Consider the following 19,686-nt stretch of genomic DNA (forward strand, 5'->3'; position numbering starts at 1 on the left):
TCTAATATTTGGGTTATTTGTGTATGTTTATTCTATAGCAGCTTAATTGGGAAAAACCTTTTTGGAAAAAGATAGAAATTTAGAATAACCAGATAAATCTTAATTTTTCAAGCCTCAAATCTCCCCTAAATTATTCTGGGTAACTGAGTATTGATTATAGTTCATGGAGACTTCTGATGTCCATAAAGATGACATACGGGAAAATATATGGAGATATAAGGAGAGTTTTGAAGAAAAAGTGAAAGGCAAGGCAGCACTGTCTTATATTGGGGATACAGGTCTGATTTTTCTTTTGGCCAGGACTGGGTTTGAACCCGCCACCTCTAGCATATGGGGCCAGCACCCTACTCCTTTGAGCCACAGGCACCGCCCAATATTTTCTTTTTTTCTTGATCATTTGTGTCAGAAGTTTATCGTTTTTATTAGGTTTTTTTTTTTAAACCCAGAGAAACTTTTACTCTGTTGAAAGTCTCCAATATGTATTTGTTTTCTGTTTCATTTCAATTTATTTTTTTTCCTTCCACTTTCTTGAGTTTATTTTGATGTTCTTTTTCAGATTCTTGAGATGGTTTACTCAACTTTTTCCTTGTTGCTGGTGGATGCATTTTAAAGCTATAAACTTCACACTAATCACTGTTTTAGCTACCTTCCATAATTTTCAATGTAGTATTTTATTATTGTAATCAACATTTTTGTATTTTTATTTCCCCTATTCATGGTTTATTTAGAATTGCATTTAACTTCAAAGCATAAAGGAATTTCCTACTTATCTTTTTTACTTTATATCTCAAATATGTTCTGAGAAAAAATTCTGTGCAATTTCAATCATTTATTTATTTATTCATTGAAACAGAATGTCACCATGTTGCCCTCAATAGAATGCTGTGGCATCACAGCTCACAGCCACCTCAAACTCTTGGGCTTAAGCAATTCTCTTGCCTCACCTCCCAAATAGGTGGGACTATAGGCCCCCATCACAATGCCTGACTAATTTTGTTGTAGTTGTCATTGCTATTTGGCAGGCCCAGGCTAGATTCAAACCCGCCAGCTCTGTGTATGTGGCTGGCACCATAGCCGCTGAGCTATAGGCGCTGAGCCAATTCCAATCATTTAAAATTTATTGAGACTTGATTTGTGGCCTAGGATATATCCACATTTTGTAAATGTTCCCTCTGTATTTAGAAAGAATGTTCACCATGGTAGGTGGTGTGTTTCTACTATGAGACATCATCTTATACTTAATATAATAGAGATACAGATATAAGAGTATTTATGATGGTCTCCAGTATGGATTAGAGAGGTATTAAATTGTAGCATTAGTCAAATATGAAATGCCCAATTTCAAATCAGAAGTTTACTTTATATCTCAAACAAGAAGCAGTACAGTTAATCAAAATATGTGCCTAAATTACTGACAGTAGTTTTGCTATCTTCACAGTAATTTATGCCATCAAAGAAGAAGCCTGGAGAGTGAGGGGCAATGAAATCTTGGAAGACATTTTTCACAGCTTGTTGAGAATTGAGTATTTTTCCTTGCAAGAAGTGATCCAAAGCTTGGATGAAATATTAGTTGGTGAAAGGTCTTGTGAATACAAATACAGTGGATGACAGAGAGTCCAAGTCCAGCTTTTGTAGTTAGAGCAGCATTGTTTGTGCAACATGTGGTCAAGTGTTGTCTTCCAAGAGGATTGGCTTGTCTCTGTTGACCAGTCACAACTGCTTAATCACAAACATCCTCATCATGCCATCCACTTGGTTTCAGTAGACATCCTTTGTAATTGACTGACCAGGTTTCATGCAGCTGTAGTTTTGGACTATTGGTTTGGCATTTGCTGGATGCTTGTGATTGTCAAAAAGAACATGTTTTTCATCAGATGTAATAATACAGTTTAGATATAGTTTGCCTTTATGTCCTGACAGCAAAGAAAGGCAAGCTTTGACCATGTCTCTTTTGACGCTCGTTTAATTCATGTGGAACCCATCTGTCTAGCTTCTTTACTTTAATGATTTATTTCCAATGGTCCAGTATTGGAATAGTAATGTCAAAACTTGCAGCTAGCTAGTTCGTGCATAGGTTGAAATGGATTTGCTTCCACTATGACTTTTAGCTTATTATTATCTACCTGGTCTTAAGTTGCCCACGTGGCTCATTTTCAAGATTAAAATCATCAGAATGGAACTTCTCAAACCATTGATGTACTGTGCATTCATTCCCAAACACTTTGTTGATGTTTCAAGCTGTCTACACTGCATTGGTTCCATGAGACAATATTTGAAAATAACACAAATTTTTTTACTTGTCTGTGGTTTTATAAAAATTATTCTGAAAGATAACCATAAGGCAAAACATGTGTTTGAAAGAACGAGGCTATACCGTCACAATAAAAATAAGAAATGTCAGAGATATCAGCTGTCAAACTTAGTACTTATGGATATCATACATTTCGGATTTAATAAATTAATAGATACGGTCGATGACTATTACCTATAGTTCTTGTGGTACTAATCTTATATACCATATTGCGTTAATATTTAATGACTGGTTTCTTTCCTTGTGTGTCTATAACTTTTAATCTTGAGTTCGTCCTCAATGATAGCCTGTTTTCTCTGACACTTCTAGTATCCTGGGATTTGGGACCATCCCTATAATAATCTTTCTCATTTGCCTTTGCTGAAGCCCCTATGGGTTTCATTGGTTTTAGGACAATTTTAAGAGGTTATTTTGCAGCTTATGGTTCATTATATCTAATGTTATAATGTAGAACCCATATCACACTTCTGAATGAGTTTCTTATTTCTCCTTTAGGACTTTCTTTCTACTCAAAGATTTGGAAGGAAAGCAAAGTTCCTTAGTATTTCCCTTGATAAGTAGGATTTGTCTATTTAAGTTTCATAAACAGGCCTTTCATTGTGCTCAAATTAAGTCTTCTCTCTGATCCTCTTATTATGTGAAAACCCATTTCCAATTCCTAAGCCCTTCATCAGGCCTTGTTTGTTTGGCCTCTTTCTTCTTTTCTCTCATAGACTCCAGTGATATTAGTACCTATTTTGAATTTCTTCTTCATTTTTGGCATCTGGACAATTCCCCTTCTTTTGAGCTTGAATATGCCTTTTTTGTTGTTGAAAGTTTATTTATTTTTGGTCCTTATCTTTAGTACTTCTGTGTATAATCTTTTGGCTGATTTGTGTGTCAGCTCAGGCTGCCATATAATATGGGTATGTTGGCTTACCTTTAGAGTTATTTTCCAGTTCACTTTCAGTTTCTTTCAGTATTGCTGACAGAATCATACATTGGTACCTAGTATTGAATGTAAAATGGAACAAAGTTTTTATGAATGGTGGTGAATTACCAGATTTTTTCTTCTTTCCTCTATCTTTTCCTTTTCCCGTGCATTTCAGGAGGTATGGAACATCCACTTTTTGCCAGGAAAAAGTGGATGCTGAGGAAAATTTACTTGCTATTCTAGAGTTTACATTCTTGTGAGTGTAGGCAGTTCATAGACAATAAATAAAATATATAGTATGTCAAATGATAAGAGTTCTATGAGAAAAAAGCAAGGGAGTGCCCTGAAAACTATATTGGGGTTTGCAAATTTTAAATAGTATAGTCACAGTGATTTGGGAGACTAAGATAGGTGGATCTCTTGGGATCAGGAGCTGGAGACCAGCCTGAGACCATAGAGAAACCTGATCTCTACAAAGAAAAAAAACAAAAAAACATAAAACAAATTTAAGAGACAAATTTAAGAGTCAAATAAGCTGGATGTGGTAGTATATGCTTGTAGCCCTAGCTACTTGGGAGGCTACGCCAGTAGGATTGCTTGAGTCTGGGAGTTGGAGGTTGCAGTGATCTGTGATTGTGCCATTGCACTCCAGATATGAACGCATAACATATATTAATCACTGAGAAATAGCACAAAAAGAATGTCCTATTTACTGTTATTTCAGTCTTTTCAATGTTTGATGTTACTCTTTTAGGGAAAGGGTGAGTTTAACTGTTACTTGGTATCTTCTAGTTTATTTTCCTTTGTCCCTAAGTACTTCAAATAGTGTAAAAACTTTAAACCTTTCAGTAGTCCCAAAGCATTATACTTAAATTCACCAACTAGTTGTTCTTTTCCTAGCTAGAGTTGTTCACTTTCCAAATTTTGGGCTGGAATGGAGGATACTTTTTATAAATAATAATTATATAATTTTGCACATAATTTTATTTCTTTTTTCTTTTCTGCTTTTTTAAAGAGATGGGGTCTTCCTCTGTTGTCTAGGCTGGAGTGCAGTGGCATATTCTTAGTTCATTGTAGCCTGAAAACTCCCAGGCTCAGCAGTCTTCCCAGTAGCTGGGACTACAGGAACAAGCCATAATGCCCAGCTAATTTTTCTTATTTTTTAAGAGACTATGTGTCGCTGTTGAGAAACCCCCAGGCTGGCCTCAAACTCCTGGCCTCAAGTGATCCTTCCATCTCAGTGTCCAGCTTGCACGTAACTTTTGTCTTCTCTCCCTTTTCTTATTTCCTTATACACACACAAGTATTGCCAAAATTGGAGTGTTTTAAAACCTGAAACTAGAGGGTAAATTAGACTATGACCCCACTTCAGAGTGGAATAAAAGTGGGACCAGTAAGAAAATTACCTACAGTTTAACACTTTTAAACATTTTTATTTTAATCATTCTTGTTTTGTTATTTTCTCTGTTTAAATGCATAGTCCTTCACATACAACATTGTTCTTTGCATCTATCCAAAAAGATTTTTTTTGTACCTGGTAATGAAGGCAAACTATTTTGAGATCTTGTTCTCAAACTTACTATTAACTATGTGCTTACTATAAACTTTGTAGTAATAAAGAAGAGGATTTATAATAGTATTTTCATGTTATCTCATTTTATGTGAAATTAGATTTTCCATTTTTTTCTTCTAGGTTTACCCAGGATTGATGATAACAGCTGGTCTTATCCATTGGATTTTAAATACATTGAACATAACAGTTCACATAAGAGATGTATGTGTATTCCTTGCACCAACTTTTAGCGGCCTTACGTCTATATCTACTTTCCTGCTTACCAGAGAACTTTGGAACCAAGGAGCAGGACTTCTAGCTGCCTGCTTTATTGCCATTGTACCTGGTTACATATCTCGGTCAGTAGCTGGATCATTTGATAATGAAGGGATTGCTATTTTTGCACTTCAGTTCACATACTACTTATGGGTAAGTAACAGTTAAATGTGTTTTGCTGCCATTAATACCCATGACCTTTCTCCTCAAAGACTTCAGGTTGTACACATTTGTCTTTTACCAATTATAGTTGCATGCAGAGACCTGCTATTGTTCATAATAAATTTAATAATGGGTAATTTAAAAATATATCTGGCTTTTTTTCTCTAGTTTTATATATATATGTAACTAGATTAATATATAGTAAGATTTAATTTTCATAGTTCTTTTATGCCTAATTTACAGGTGATGATAATCCTTTCTTTATAAGACGTAACTCCAGAAAGGGAGCTAGTAAAGAACAACCTGTTTGTTTGTCTAGAGAGTGAGAAGTAAGAAATGGCACCTAGGAAAATTGAAACATAATTTGATGGCTTTGAATTTTAAATTGTTCTCAAAACTAGCATTATGTATTTTGCTGTTGCCAAGCTATTTAAACTTAATGGGTTTTTTTTTTGCCTAATTTACGTTTTACTTAAATTATTGGTTTCATAAAGCTTGCATGTATTGCTGGATGCAGTGGCTCACGCCTGTAACCTAGCACTCTGGGAGGCCAATGCAGGTGGATTGCCTGAGCTCACGGGTTTGAGACCAGTCTGAGCCAGAGTGAGACCTCGTCTCTTAAAAAAAAAAAAAATAGCTGGGCGTTGTGGCCGGCGCCTGTAGTCCCAGCTACTTGGGAGGCTGAGGCAAGAGAATCACTTGAGCCCAAGAGTTTGAGGTTGCTGTGAGCTATGGCACTCTACAGAGGGCAACAAAGTAAGACTCTGTCTCAAAAATAAAATTTAAAAAAGTTTGCGTTCATTATTTTAGCTTTAGCTTATGTTTATACTTTTTCAGTGATGGTAATTGTCAAAATTTATGTGTCAATACTTTTTTGTGTGTTTATATTTTTAGTTATCTAGGTGAATGGCAGCATACTTTTTCTCTTTAATAATTATTTTACTTTGTTTAAAACTGCTTGGCTAATGAGTATTTTTGCTCTGGCATGGAATTCCAAAGAATGTCTACAGTGTGATTAAATAGGTAGTGTCTTGATTTGAATTTAAAAAAGAAGAAAGAAAAGCACCTATCGCGATGAAGAGGATGGCAAGCAGTAGGATGTTTCCCGTGCTATTGTACTCATCCACAAATGTATTTAAAAAGTACTTATCACATGCAGCTAGGGGAAAAAAAGACCTTAAAAACTGGAACTTCTGTTTAATTCCTTTTAATAAATAGTATTTTTAACTATAAAAAATACATGTAAATATAAGTAGACCTTGATAATATGATGCCATGTGGAAAAATAAATTACAGTAGAATATGTACAGTATGATAAATCATTTGTGTAAATCTTAAGCAGTGTGATATGATCTGTCCTATATTTATGCCTGTTAATAATGGAAATTGAATGTATAGCCTTTTTATTATACACTAGGTACACGAGAGTGGTTTTTTTCCTGAAAGTAGATGGGAAGGTGATAATAAAGTGAGCAGTAATAAGGGAGTGTCAGCAGAGTTAAAAATCAAATTTAGATAAAATTAGCTGGAGCAAATATGGCCTTATGTTTGTACTTGAAAGTCTGGATAGTTCGGTTTATAACTTTTTTTTTTGTGTGTGTGTGTGGTTTTTGGCCGGGGCTGGGTTTGAACCCGCCACCTCCGGCATATGGGACCAGCGCCCTACCCCTTTGAGCCACAGGCGCTGCCCATTGGTTTATAACTTTTAATAGTTGCTATTCTTTTATATTTCTTGAAATACGTGATAATCCATTTAAAAAATAAAATGCCCTATTTCTGGGAGATTTTGGTAACACAAAAATATGAAGAAAAAAATCACCGAGAGATATAACTACCATTTGAATTTAAACATATTTCTGAACTTTACTATGCTTTTAAGAAACACAAAGTGAAAAATAGCCGGGCATTGTGGCCGGCGCCTATAGGCCCAGCTGCTTGGGAGGCTGAGGCAAGAGAATCACATAAACCCAAGAGTTAGAGGTTGCTGTGAGCCATGTGATGTCATGGCACTCTACCCAAGGGTGGTACAGTGAGACTCTGTCTCTACAAAAAAAAAAGAAAGAAAGAAACACAAAAGTGGCATTGTATTCTATATATAGTTTTGTGACTTTATTTTCTATTAACATATCATTGGTCTGGATCATTGAAATAGTGTTCTAACTGGCATCTAAACTACCTTTCAACCTTTTTTTCAAATTTAATTTTTAAAAATTGAGGCAAAATTTATATAACATAAATTCAGTGTATATTTGAGCCATTTTTCAAGTGTACAATCAGTGCTTTTTAGTATATACAGAATGTAGTGCAGCCATCACTGCTATCAATTTACAGAACATGTCATCAACCCAAAAAAGAAAATTTGTTCCTTCTAGTTCCCCCCTCTTTCTGTCCTTTGGTAATCAGTTATATATTTTGTGCCTCTGTGGACTTACCTATTCTGGATAGGTCATGTAATAAAATCTTACAGTGTGACCATTTATGTCTGTCTTCTTTCACTGTTGTGTATTAGTACTTCATTTCTTTTTTTCCTCCTGTTTTTTTATTGTGGTAAAATAAACATAAAATTTACCAACTTACTTTAAAAATGTACAGTTCAGGGGTATTGGTATTAAATAGGTCATAATTGTGTGCAACTATCATCCATCCACAGAATTCTTATCAGTGTATAAAATAAAACTGGCAATCACTGTTCTATTTTCTGTCTCTTTAATTTTGACTTCTCTAAGTACATCATGTAAGTGGTATCATACAGTGTTTGTCTTTTTGTGTGGCTTGCTTATTGTACTTAGCCTAATGTTTTCAGAGTTCAGCCATGTTATAGCGTATATTAGAATTTCATCCTTTTTTAGGGAGACTAATATCCCATTGTGTGTAATACATTTATATACCTCATTTTTTAATTGATTCGTCCATCAGCAGACACTTGGGTTGTTTGCACATTTTAGCCAATGTGAATAATGCTCTGAGCTTGGTGTTCTCTTTGAGACCTTGCTTTTGTGAACCAGCATGAGGAAATAACCTGAATGGAAATGGTGGGAATGAGAAAGAAAGATGAGACAAAAGGTAGGATGGGATCAGAGGTCTGATGCAGCTGATGACTGCCGCCAGCACCAAACTGTGGAAACAGCTTTATTTATAAAGTATCTTTAACAAGGTAAATCTTAATACCTGGGGTAAAGATTAACTTTAAAGAGAAAAAGCTGTGTGCTTGCCAGTACTAAGGAAAGTATACATGAGCTATGTGACTTCTAGCAGGTGAAAAGAATGTTTGTTGTTAGAGGAGAAGCAGCAGCTGGGGTGCGGGTCATTCCCTGAACATTTCCCCAGGCTGTGGGGGCCCTGCCGCCTCACAGCCTGTTCCCCACACTTGCTTTCAGTTCTTTAGCATATGTACCCAGAAGTGGAATTGCTGGATCATATGTTATTTACATTTTTAATTTTTTAAAAAACCACCATACTATTTTCCATAGTAACTATACCATTTTACATTCCCACCAGCACGACACAAGGGTTCTAATTAAGCATGTCTTTGTCAATACTTGTTTGTTTTTGACAGTAGTCATACTAATGGATATGAAATAGTATCATTATAGTTTTGATTTTCTTTAACCTACTGATTAGTGAAGAACATTTTTTGTGTGCTTATTAGCCTTCTATTGAAGTCATTTTTCCAATTTTTATTTAGGATTCTTTTTTGGCTTTTAGGAGTTCTCTCTATATGCTGGATATAAATCTCTTATCAGATATGTGATTTACACATACTTTCTCTCATTCTGTGGGTTGCCTTTTCACGCTTATGATAGCTTCTTTTGTTATACACAAGATAGTTTAATTGTTATGAAATCCAGTTTGTCTATTTGCTCTGCTTTCTTTTAAGAGTTTTATAGTTTTGTAAGCCTTAAATTTAGGTCTTTGATGCATTTTGAATTAATTTTTGTACATAGTATTAGATGAGGTCCAACTTCTTTCTTTTGCTTACAGATTTCCAGTTTTTCTAGCATCGTTTGTTGAAAAGATTGTCCTTTCCCCCTTGTGTCTTGGCACCCTTGTCAAAATCATCTGACCAAATACCTGAGCGTTTATTTCTGTGTTCTGTCCCTTAGGTTTATATGTCTGTATGGTAGTATCACACTGTTCTGATTATTGTGACTTTATAGTGCAGTACCTTTTGAAATCAGGAAGTATGAGTTCTCTAGCTTTGTTGTTCTTATTCAAAATTTTTTTGGGTATTTGGTGTTCCTAGAAATGCCATATGAATTTTAGGATGGATCTTTTTATTTCTGTAAACAACAACATTGGGATTATTATAGGGATTGCATTGAATCTTTAGATCCCTTCTGGGGTAGCATTGAAATCTTAACAACAGTAAATCTTATGATCAATAAAGATGGGATTTATTTCCACTTATTTATGTCTTTAATTGCTTTCAGTAACATTTTGAAGCTTTCATTGTACAACCCTTTTACCTCCTTGTTTAACCTTGTCCCGGTATTTTATTGTTTTTGGTGCTGTTACAAATGAAATTGTATAATTTCCTTTTTAGATTGTTCATCATTAGTATGTAGAAATGCAACTGATTGTTGACTTTGTATTCTGCTACTTTGCTGAATTTGATTTGTTAGTTCCAACAGGTTTTATTGGTGTGTGGAATCTTTAGGGTTTACTAAATGTAAGAGTATATCAGCTGGGAACAGAAATAATTTTACTTTCTTCCTAATTTGGATGCCTTATATTTCTTTCCAAGTTGCTCTGGCTAGAATTTGTAGTACTAGGTTGAGTAGAATTGTTGAAAACAGCATCCTTGCCTTGTTCCTTATCTTAGAGGAAAAGATTTCAGTCCTTCACCACTGAGTGTGATGCTTGTTTCAGGTTTTCATGTGTAGCTTTTACTGTATTGAGGTAGTTACATTCTATTCCTAATTTATTGAGTGTTTTTATCACGAAAGGCTTTTGGATTTTGCTGAGTTTTTCCCTGTGTATACTGAGATGATCACATGTTGCCCCTGGCCTTCTTCATTGTGTTGGTATGGTATATTACATTGAAGTTTTTCTGTGTTGAACTGTCCTTGCATTCAGGAATAAGTCCGACTTAGTCATAGTGTATTAACCTATTAATATCTTGCTGACTATGGTTTGCTAGCATTTTCCAGAAAATTTTGACATCAACGTTCTAGAGGGATATTGGTCTATAATTTTCTTGCAGTGTTTTGTGCTTTGGTATCAGGGTAATACTGGCATCATAGAATGAGTTAGGAAATGATCCCTTCTCTTCAGTTTCCTGGAAAAGCTTAAGAAGGATTTGTGTTAGTTTTATCTTTAAATATATATATATATATATATATATATATATATATTGTTTTGTTTTGTTTTGTTTTTTGTAGAGACAGAGTTTCACTTTATGGCCCTGGGTAGAGTGCTGTGGCATCACACAGCTCTCAGCAACCTCCAACTCCTGGGCTTAAGCGATTCTCTTGCCTTAGCCTCCTGAGCAGCTGGGACTACAGGCGCCCGCCACAACGCCCGGCTATTTTTTTGTTGCAGTTCGGCTGGGGCCGGGTTTGAACCTGCCACCCTTGGTATATGGGGCCCGTGCCTTACCGACTGAGCCACAGGTGCCGCCCTATCTTTAAATATTTCGGTAGAATTCACTAGCAAAACCGTCAGGTCTAGGGCTTTTCTGGGAAATTTTTGGTTACTGAGATTGATTCTCCTTACTCTAGTTAAAACTCTGTTAAGATTTTCTGTTTCATCATGATTTAGTTTTGGTAGGTTTTTGTGTTGTTAGGCATTTGGCCGTCTGGGTTAATTTTTTTGTATGTTAGACTTCATAGTACTAGAATCAGTAGTTGTGTCCCTACTTTCATTTCTGATTTTAGTAATTTGAGTCTTCTTTTTTCCTTAGTCTGTGTGGCTGAAGATTTAGGAATTTTATAGATCTTTTTAAAGAACTAACTTTTTTATTTCATTGGTTTTTGTCTGTTTTTTCTCGTTCTCTATTTTGTATATGTTTACTTCTATTTTGTAGATGTTTATATTTTGTTACCTCTGTTCAAGTCTTTATTTAATTCCTTCTTCTGGTAGCTTTGGGTTTAGTTTGTTCATTTTGTAGTTCACAACTTAAATTGTGAAGTCAGGTTTTTGATTTGAGATTTTTTTTTCTTATGTTTGAAGGTAGGCATTTAATAGTTGTGAATTTTCCCCTTAGCACTGCCTCTATTGTTTCCCATAAGTTCTGTTATATTGTGTTTTTCTAGATTTTTTTTTGACCCATTTGCTAAGAGTGTGTTGTTTACTTTCCACAAATTTGTTTATTTTCCAGTTTTCTTTCTGTTACTAATTTCTAACTTCATCCTTTTGTGGTTGGAGAAAATACTTTGTATGATATCTAGCTTTTAAAAAAATTTATTGAGACTTAGTTTGTGACCCAATATATCCTGGGAAATATTCTGTGTGTACTTGAGAAGAATGTGTATTCTGCCGTTGTTCAAGATGAATTTGGTGTATGTCTCTTAGACTTAATTGTGTATTGTATTTGAGTCTTCTATTTCCTTATCTTCTGTCTGGTTCTATCCATTATTGAGAATAGGGTTTTGGTGTCACCAACTATTATTGTAGGGCTTTCTGTTTTTCCCTTCTATTATGCCAGATTTTGCTTCATTTATTTTGATGGTCTCTTATTAGGTGTACAAATGTTCATAATTGATATAATCTTCTTGTGTTGAAACATTTATTGTAACCTTTTTTTTAAAATTCAGAGTCTGTTTTTTTCTGATATTAGTATAGCCACCCCTGCCCTCTTTTGCTTACTGTTGGATGGAATAATTTTTTCTGCCTAACAGCCTGTGGTTAGATCTTGTGGTTTTGTTCATTCTGCAAGTATGTCTTTTGATTGTAGAGTTAACATACATTTAAAGTAATTCCTGAAAAGGAGGGACTTACATCATTTTGCTGTGTTTTTTTTTTTTTCTATAACGCCTGATAGTGTTTTTTTGTTTTTGTTTTTGTTTTTTTTTTCTCTTTCACATTACTGTCACCATTTGTGTTTAGCTGATGTTTTGGTAGTGAAATGTTTAATTCTTTTTCTCTTCCTTTTGTTTCTATCTCAGGATTGCCTTTTTACTCTCTTCATAGTATTCTTTGCAAAATAGCTTTTCATTATTTTTGCTTTTATTGCTTGTGCTTTAGTATCATTTAGGAAACTCTTGCCTAATGAAGGTCATGACAATGTATACCTGTGTTCCCTTATAAGCATTTTATATTTTCAGGTCTTCCATTTAGGACTTTCATCCATTTTGAGTTATTTTTTGTATAATGGTGTCAGTTCTAGCATTGTTTGTTGAAAAAAGTAATTCTTTTCCCAGTGAATGATTTTAACACCCTTGTGAAAAATCAATTGATTATAGGTGTATGGCTTATATCTGGGCTCTCTTACTCTATTCCATTGCTGTCTGTCTCTATCTCTATGCTGGTACCATACAGTTTTGGTTATTATACCTTTGTAGTGCATTTTGAAATCTGGAAGTATAATTCCTTCAAACTTTATTTTTACTTTTCAAGATTGTTTTTGCTATTTGGGGTCCCTTGCATTTTCATACGACCTAAAGGATCAGCTTGTTTTTTGAAGTGGTATAATAGTTTATTTAACAGACATTTTTGTAGACCATAGTACAGAGTAGGTATAATTTTATACGTTGATTATGCAGGGTTAAGTGAAATTAATAATCTAGTAGAAAAACAATCTTTCTATTGCTTTGAAGGATTATAGAGAGAGAATGCAGCACATTCTCACTCGAAAACTAGATGAGAGTTTTTCCTGTGCTATCTTTTTAAAAGTAAGATATTTATAATATATTAGCTTTAAAGTGGAAGCAGCTCCAGTATTTGCCATAAAAAGTCTTGTGTTTGAGTTTCAGCATTAAAATGTTGCTCTCTCACACTTGGCAAGTTGGACCTTTTTCAATCTCACTTTCTCATAAGTAAAACACAGAAAATGTTTTGCTCATAGCTGTAATAGATAATAATGTTTATTTAAATTTTGTTATTACCAATTGCAAGTGAAAATAATTATACCCTTACCTTCCCTGAAAAGTTGTTTTGTAGGCTACATGAGGTTATTAAGGTAAAAATATTTGGTAATCTCTAAAATAGAAATGTTAAATTGCCTCATTTGATGTTTTTATTTTTAAGCCAAGTATTTAAAAAGGTGTAATTTTTTTTAAGAATTTAAAAGTTAAAAACATTTTGGGTGTAGCTTTATTGGTTATGGATGCACTATTGCTGTTGAAAACTTGTGTTTTGACCAAAACATTTTTGGGTAGACTTTTGGATTTGTGTTCTACAGAGAGAACATTTGTGGATAAACTTTTGGATTTGTGTTCTACATAATGTTTTGTCATCACAATGCAGTGATTAAGAGTACAGTCTGGAGCCAAACTGGCATGGTTTGGTTTCCTCTTTATGTGACTTCCAGCTCTATCACTGGAGTTATTTTAAGGCTGCCACCCTGTGCCTATTTCATCAGCTACAAAATGGAAGTAGTAGTACTTAATGGCTTAAATTAATGCATGTAAAGGTACAGAGGTGAGTACATGTTTGTTATTATTTACCAACACAAGAGCCCATGATTTACAAAAGTACTTAACTAATGTAGATAAAATAGTACATGGAGCAGTGTTTATCATATTGCCTCTTCTAAGTTTTTGTTTTAAAGTTTCCCTCCTATGCTTTTATAATGAATCTTCTCTTCTCCCTACCCCATATTCTGGCAGCCACTCATCTTTTTTCTCCCTGGGTATTTTTCTAAGATGTCATATGACTAGAAACAGATAATAGGGGTGACCCATTGTATCTGGCTTTCTTCACTTAGACTTATATTTTTACAGTGTCATCCCTGCTATAGCATGTTTTAATAGTTTGTTACTTTTTATTGTTGAGCCATCTTTGATTATATGGACGTACTATAGGTTTTTTTCCCCCAGTTACCAATAAAGTGGTTATAAATGTTTATGTCTGGGTCTTTGGGTGGATATATATTGTTATTCCTCTTGGGTAAATGCCTAGGCATGGCTTACTGGTTTGTGTAATTATATATTTACCTTTTATAAAAAGCTATCAAACAGTTTTGCAAAGTGACTGCTTATTTCACATTTCCTCCACTAACGTGTGAGAGTTTTACTTGCTCTGTCTGCTTCACTGTCATGTGGTTTAGTCAGATTTTTTCAATTTTAGTCATTCTTGTAGGTAGGTAGTTGTATCTCCTATCTTTTAATTGCTTTTCTTCAGTGACTAATATGGGCATTTTCATGTGTTTCCTTGCCATCTCTATTTTTTGATTAAATAATCTGCTCAGATATTTTGCCCGTGTTTTGGTTGACTTGTTTTCTTTTCTTTTTTTTTTTTTTTTCAGATGTCTTGAGGTGACTTTTTTTTTATTGTTAAATCATAGCTGTGTACATTAGTGCAATCGCCTGTACCCATTCTAAGATGCACCATAGGTGTGGCCCCACCCATTACCCTTCCTCCACCAAAACCTCCCCCCTCGCTTCCCCTTCCTTGGCCCTTTCCCCATAGTCTTGTGTTATAGTTGGGTTATAGTCTTCATGTGAAAGCTATAATTTAGCTTCATAGTAGGGCTGAGTACATTGGATACGTTTTCTTCCATTGCTGAGATACTTTGCTAAGAAGAATATGTTCCAGCTCCATCCATGTAAACATGAAAGAGGTAAGTCTCCATCTTTCTTTAAGGCCGCATAGTATTCCATGGTATACATGTACCACAATTTACTAGTCCATTCGTGGGTCGATGGGCACTTGGGCTTCTTCCATGACTTAGCAATTATGAATTGGGCTGCAATAAACATTCTCGTACAGATGTCTTTGTTATATTGTGACTTTTGGTCTTCTGGGTATAAACCTAGTAAAGGAATTATAGGATCGAATGGCAGGTCTATTTTTAGGTCTCTAAGTATTCTCCAAACATCCTTCCAGAAGGAATGTATTAGTGTGCATTCCCACCAGCAGTGTAGAAGTGTGCCCGTTCCTCAACATCCACACCAACATCTCTGGTTTTGGAATTTTGTTATGTGGGCTACTCTTACTGGGGTTAGGTGATATCTCAGAGTAGTTTTGATTTGCATTTCTGTGATGATTAAGGATGATGAGCTTTTTTTCATGTGTTTGTAGATTTTGCGTCTGTCTTCTTTAGAGAAGTTTCTCTTCAAGTCCCTTGCCCACCCTGAGATGGGGTCACGTGTTCTTTTCTTGTTAATACGTTTGAGTTCTCTGTGGATTCTGGTTATTGGACTTTTATCGCAGGTATAACCTGCAAATATTTTCTCCCATTCTGAGGGCTGTCTGCTTGCTTTACTTACTATGTTCTTGGCTGTGCAGAAGCTTTTTAGTTTGATCAGGTCCCAGTAGTGTATTTTTGATACTGCTTCAATTGCCTGGGGAGTCCTCGTAAAATATTCACCCAGGCAATCCTTCAAGAGTTTTCCCTGCACTTTCTTCAAGTATTTTTATAGTTTCATGTCTTAAGTTTAAATCTTTTATCCAGTGAGAGTCTATCTTAGTTAATGGTGAAAGGTGTGGGTCCAGTTTCAATCTTCTACAGGTTGCCAGCCAGTTTACCCAGCACCATTTGTTAAACAGGGAATCTTTTCCCCACTGAATGTTTTTTTTTTTTTTTCCACTGAATGTTTTTAATTGGCTTGTCAAAGATCAAATAACGGGAAGTAGCTGGATCCATCTCTTGGTTCTCTATTCTGTTCCAGACATCTAACATCTACTTCTCTACTTTTGTGCCAGTACCATGCTGTTTTAATCACTATGGATTTATAGTACAGTCTCAGGTCTGGTAGCGTGATTCCTCCTGCTTTATTTTTATTGCTCAGTAATGTTTTGGCTGTTCGAGTTTTTTTCTGATTCCATATAAAAAGAAGTATTATTTTTTCAAGATCTTTAAAGTATGACAATGGAGCTTTAATAGGTATTGCATTAAAATTATATATTGGTTTGGACAGTATGGACATTTTAAGGATGTTGCTTCTTCCCAGCCATGAGCATGGTATGTTTTTCCATCTCTTAACATCTTCGGCTATTTCTTTTCTTAGAGTTTCATAGTTCTCTTTGTAGTGATCTTTCACGTTCTTAGTTAGGTATACTCCCAAATAGTTCATCTTCTTTGGCACTAGTGTGAAAGGAATAGAGTCCTTGACTGTTTGTTCAGCTTGGTTATTGTTGGTATATATAAAGGCTACAGATTTATGGGTGTTGATTTTGTAGCCTGAGACATTGCTGTATTCTTTGATCATTTCTAAAAGTTTTGTAGTAGAATCCCTAGTGTTTTCCAGATACACGATCATGTCATCTGCGAAGAGTGAACATTTGATCTCTTCTGACCCTATGTGGATACCCTTGATAGCCTTTTCTTCCCTAATTGCAGTGGCCAAAACTTCCATTACAATGTTAAAAAGCAATAGAGACAATGGTGAACCTTGCTTGGTTCCTGATCTAAGTGGAAATGATTTCAATTTAACTCCAGTCAATACGATATTAGCTGTGGGTTTGCTGTAGATGGCCTCTATTAGTTTAAGAAATGTCCCTTCTATACCAATTTTCTTAAGTGCTCTGATCATGAAGGGATGCTGGATATTATCAAAAGCTTTTTCTGCATCAATTGAAAGAATTATATGGTCTTTATTTTTAAGTTTGTTTATGTGTTGAATTCCATTTATAGATTTACGTATATTGAACCAGCCTTGAGACCCTGGGATAAATCCGACTTGGTCATGGTGTATAATTTTTTTCATGTGTTGTTGGATTCTGTTTGTTAGGATCTTATTGAGTATTTTAGCATCTATATTCATTAGTGATATTGGTCTATAATTTTCTTGTTGGGTCTTTTCCTGGTTTGGGGATCAAGTTGATGTTTGCTTCATAGAATGTGCTGGGTAATATTCCTTCTTTTTCAATATTTGGAAGAGGTTTAGTAGTATAGGTAGTAGTTCTTCTTTAAATGTTTGGTAGATTTCTGACCTAAAGCCATCTGGTCCTGGGCTTTTCTTTTCAGGGAGATTTTGTATAGTTGATGCTATTTCAGAACTTGATATAGGCCTGTTCAACATTTCCACTTCGTTCTGGCTAAGTCTTGGTAGGTGGCGTGCTTCCAGGTATTGGTCGATTTCTTTCAGATTTTCATATTTGTGAGAGTAGAGTTTCTTGTAGTATTCGTTAAGGATTTTTTGAATTTCTGAGCGGTCTGTTGTTATTTCATCATTACCATTTCTGATTGATGAAATTAGAGATTTTACTCTTTTTCCTCGTTAGGTTGGCCAAAGGTTTATCTATTTTATTGATCTTTTCAAAAAACCAGCTTTTGGATTTATTTATCTGTTGTATAATTCTTTTGTTTTCAATTTCATTTAATTCTGCTCTGATTTTGGTTATTTCTTTCCTTCTGCTGCGTTTGGGGTTGAAGTGTTCTTCTTTCTCCAGTTGCTTGAGATGTTCCATTAAGTTATTGACTTCCTCTCTTTCCGTTTTCTTGAGGAAGGCTTTCAGTGCTATAAATTTCCCTCTTAGGACTGCCTTTGCAGTATCCCAGAGGTTCTGGTAATTCGTGTCTTGATTGTTGTTTTGTTCCAAAAATATGGTGATTTCCTTCTTAATCTCGTCTATAACCCATGTATCCTTCAGCATAAGGTTGTTTAGCTTCCATGTTTTTGTATGAGTATGCAGGTTCCTGTTGTTATTGAGTTCAACTTTTATTCCATGATGGTCTGAAAAGATACAAGGAATAATTTCTATTTTTTTAAATTTGCTGAGGTTAGATTTGTGGCCTAGGATGTGGTCGATTTTGGAGTATGTTCCGTGGGCTGATGAGAAGAATGTGTATTCAGTTTTGTTGGGATGAAATGTTCTGTAGATGTCTGTTAAGTCCAGATGTTGAATGGTTGAGTTTAAATCTAAAATTTCTTTGCTTAGCTCCTTTTTGGAGGATCTATCCAGGACTGCTAAAGGGGTGTTAAAATCTCCAACTACTATGGAAGTGGAGGAAATCGAGTTGCTCATGTCTGTTAGAGTTTCTCTTATAAATTGAGGTGCGTTGTGGTTGGGTGCATAAATATTAATAATAGAGATCTCATCATATTGAGTATTACCTTTAACAAATATGAAGTGTCCATCCTTATCCTTAATTATTTTGGTTGGTTTAAAGCCTGTTGCATCTGCGAACAGGATTGCAACGCCAGCTTTTTTCTGCTTTCCATTTGCCAGGAACATAGATGACCATCCCTTCACCTTGAGTCTATACCTGTCTTGTAAGATGCGATTCTTGGATGCAACAGATATCTGGCTTGAGTTTTTGTATCCAGTCCGCCAACCTATGCCTCTTTAGAGGACAATTTAAACCATTCACATTAATTGAGAGTATTGATAAGCCTTTCGAGTGACTGGTGGACATTTTTCATCCTTTTGCGACTGTGGAAGTTGGAATTTGATCAAGAATTTTTGGGGTGGGTTTAGTTTGTGGTCTAGAATTACGCTGGTCTTTATGGAGGATAGGTCTAAGAATGTCCTGGAGAGCTGGTTTAGTTGTGGCAAATTTCTTCAACATGTGAATGTCGTTGAAGTATTTAATTTCTCCATCTCAAATGAAGCTCAGTTTAGCTGGGTACAGGATCCTGGGTTGAAAGTTATTTTGTTTTAGGAGATTACAAGTCGATGACCATCCTCTTCTAGCTTGAAAGGTTTCAGCAGAGAGATCTGCAGTTATTCTGATATTCTTCCCCTTGTAGGTAATGGTTTTCTTTTGTCTGGCAGCTTTCAGAATTTCTCCTTCATGTTAACTTTAGTGAAATTGATTATGATGTTTCTGGGGGATGTCTTATTTGGGTTGAGTCGTGCTGGAGTTCTGAAACTGTCTGCTATCTGAATTTCGGAATCTCTTGACATGTCTGGAAAATTCTCCTTCATAATCTCATGGAGAAGAGACTCTGTGCCTTGTGAAGCCACTTTGTCACTTTCGGGGATCCCTATAAGACGAATATTGGTTTTCTTCAAATTATCCGATAGCTCTCTGAGAGAGTGGTCTGTTTTTGCTCTCCATTTCTCTTCTTCTTTGAGGATTTGGGAGCATTCGAAAGCTTTGTCTTCAATGTCAGAAATCCTTTCTTCTGCTTGCTCCATTCTGTTACTGAGGGCTTCTACTGTGTTTCTCAGATCTTTGAGGAATGCAGCTTCTTGTCTCAATGTGTCAAAATCTTTGGTCATTTGGTCTTTGAATCCGTTGAATTCTTGAGATAACTTTTGGAATTGTAATCCGATCTTATTTGCTATCCAGATCCTAAATTCAATTTCTGAAATCTCAGCTATTTCTTTGTGCATGGGGTCTTGTGCTGTTTCTGCCCCATTGATCCTTATGGGAGTTGATCTACTCTAATTATTCATATTGCCAGAGTTTTTCTGTTGATT

The 19,686-nt window shown here is 35.3% G+C and overlaps 1 protein-coding gene across 1 annotated transcript in view; it reads left to right on the top strand.

Annotated features, from left to right (window-relative positions):
* Nucleotides 1-19,686, top strand: part of STT3B (STT3 oligosaccharyltransferase complex catalytic subunit B) — a 133,510-nt gene that overhangs the window by 48,969 nt on the left and 64,855 nt on the right. Inside the window, exon 3 of the mRNA XM_053599334.1 lies at nucleotides 4,918-5,205. Coding sequence (XP_053455309.1) covers nucleotides 4,918-5,205 — 288 coding nt within the window. The remainder of the gene's footprint in view (nucleotides 1-4,917; nucleotides 5,206-19,686) is intronic.

Source organism: Nycticebus coucang, chromosome 8, assembly GCF_027406575.1.
Source record: "Nycticebus coucang isolate mNycCou1 chromosome 8, mNycCou1.pri, whole genome shotgun sequence".
Taxonomy (NCBI): domain Eukaryota; kingdom Metazoa; phylum Chordata; class Mammalia; order Primates; family Lorisidae; genus Nycticebus; species Nycticebus coucang.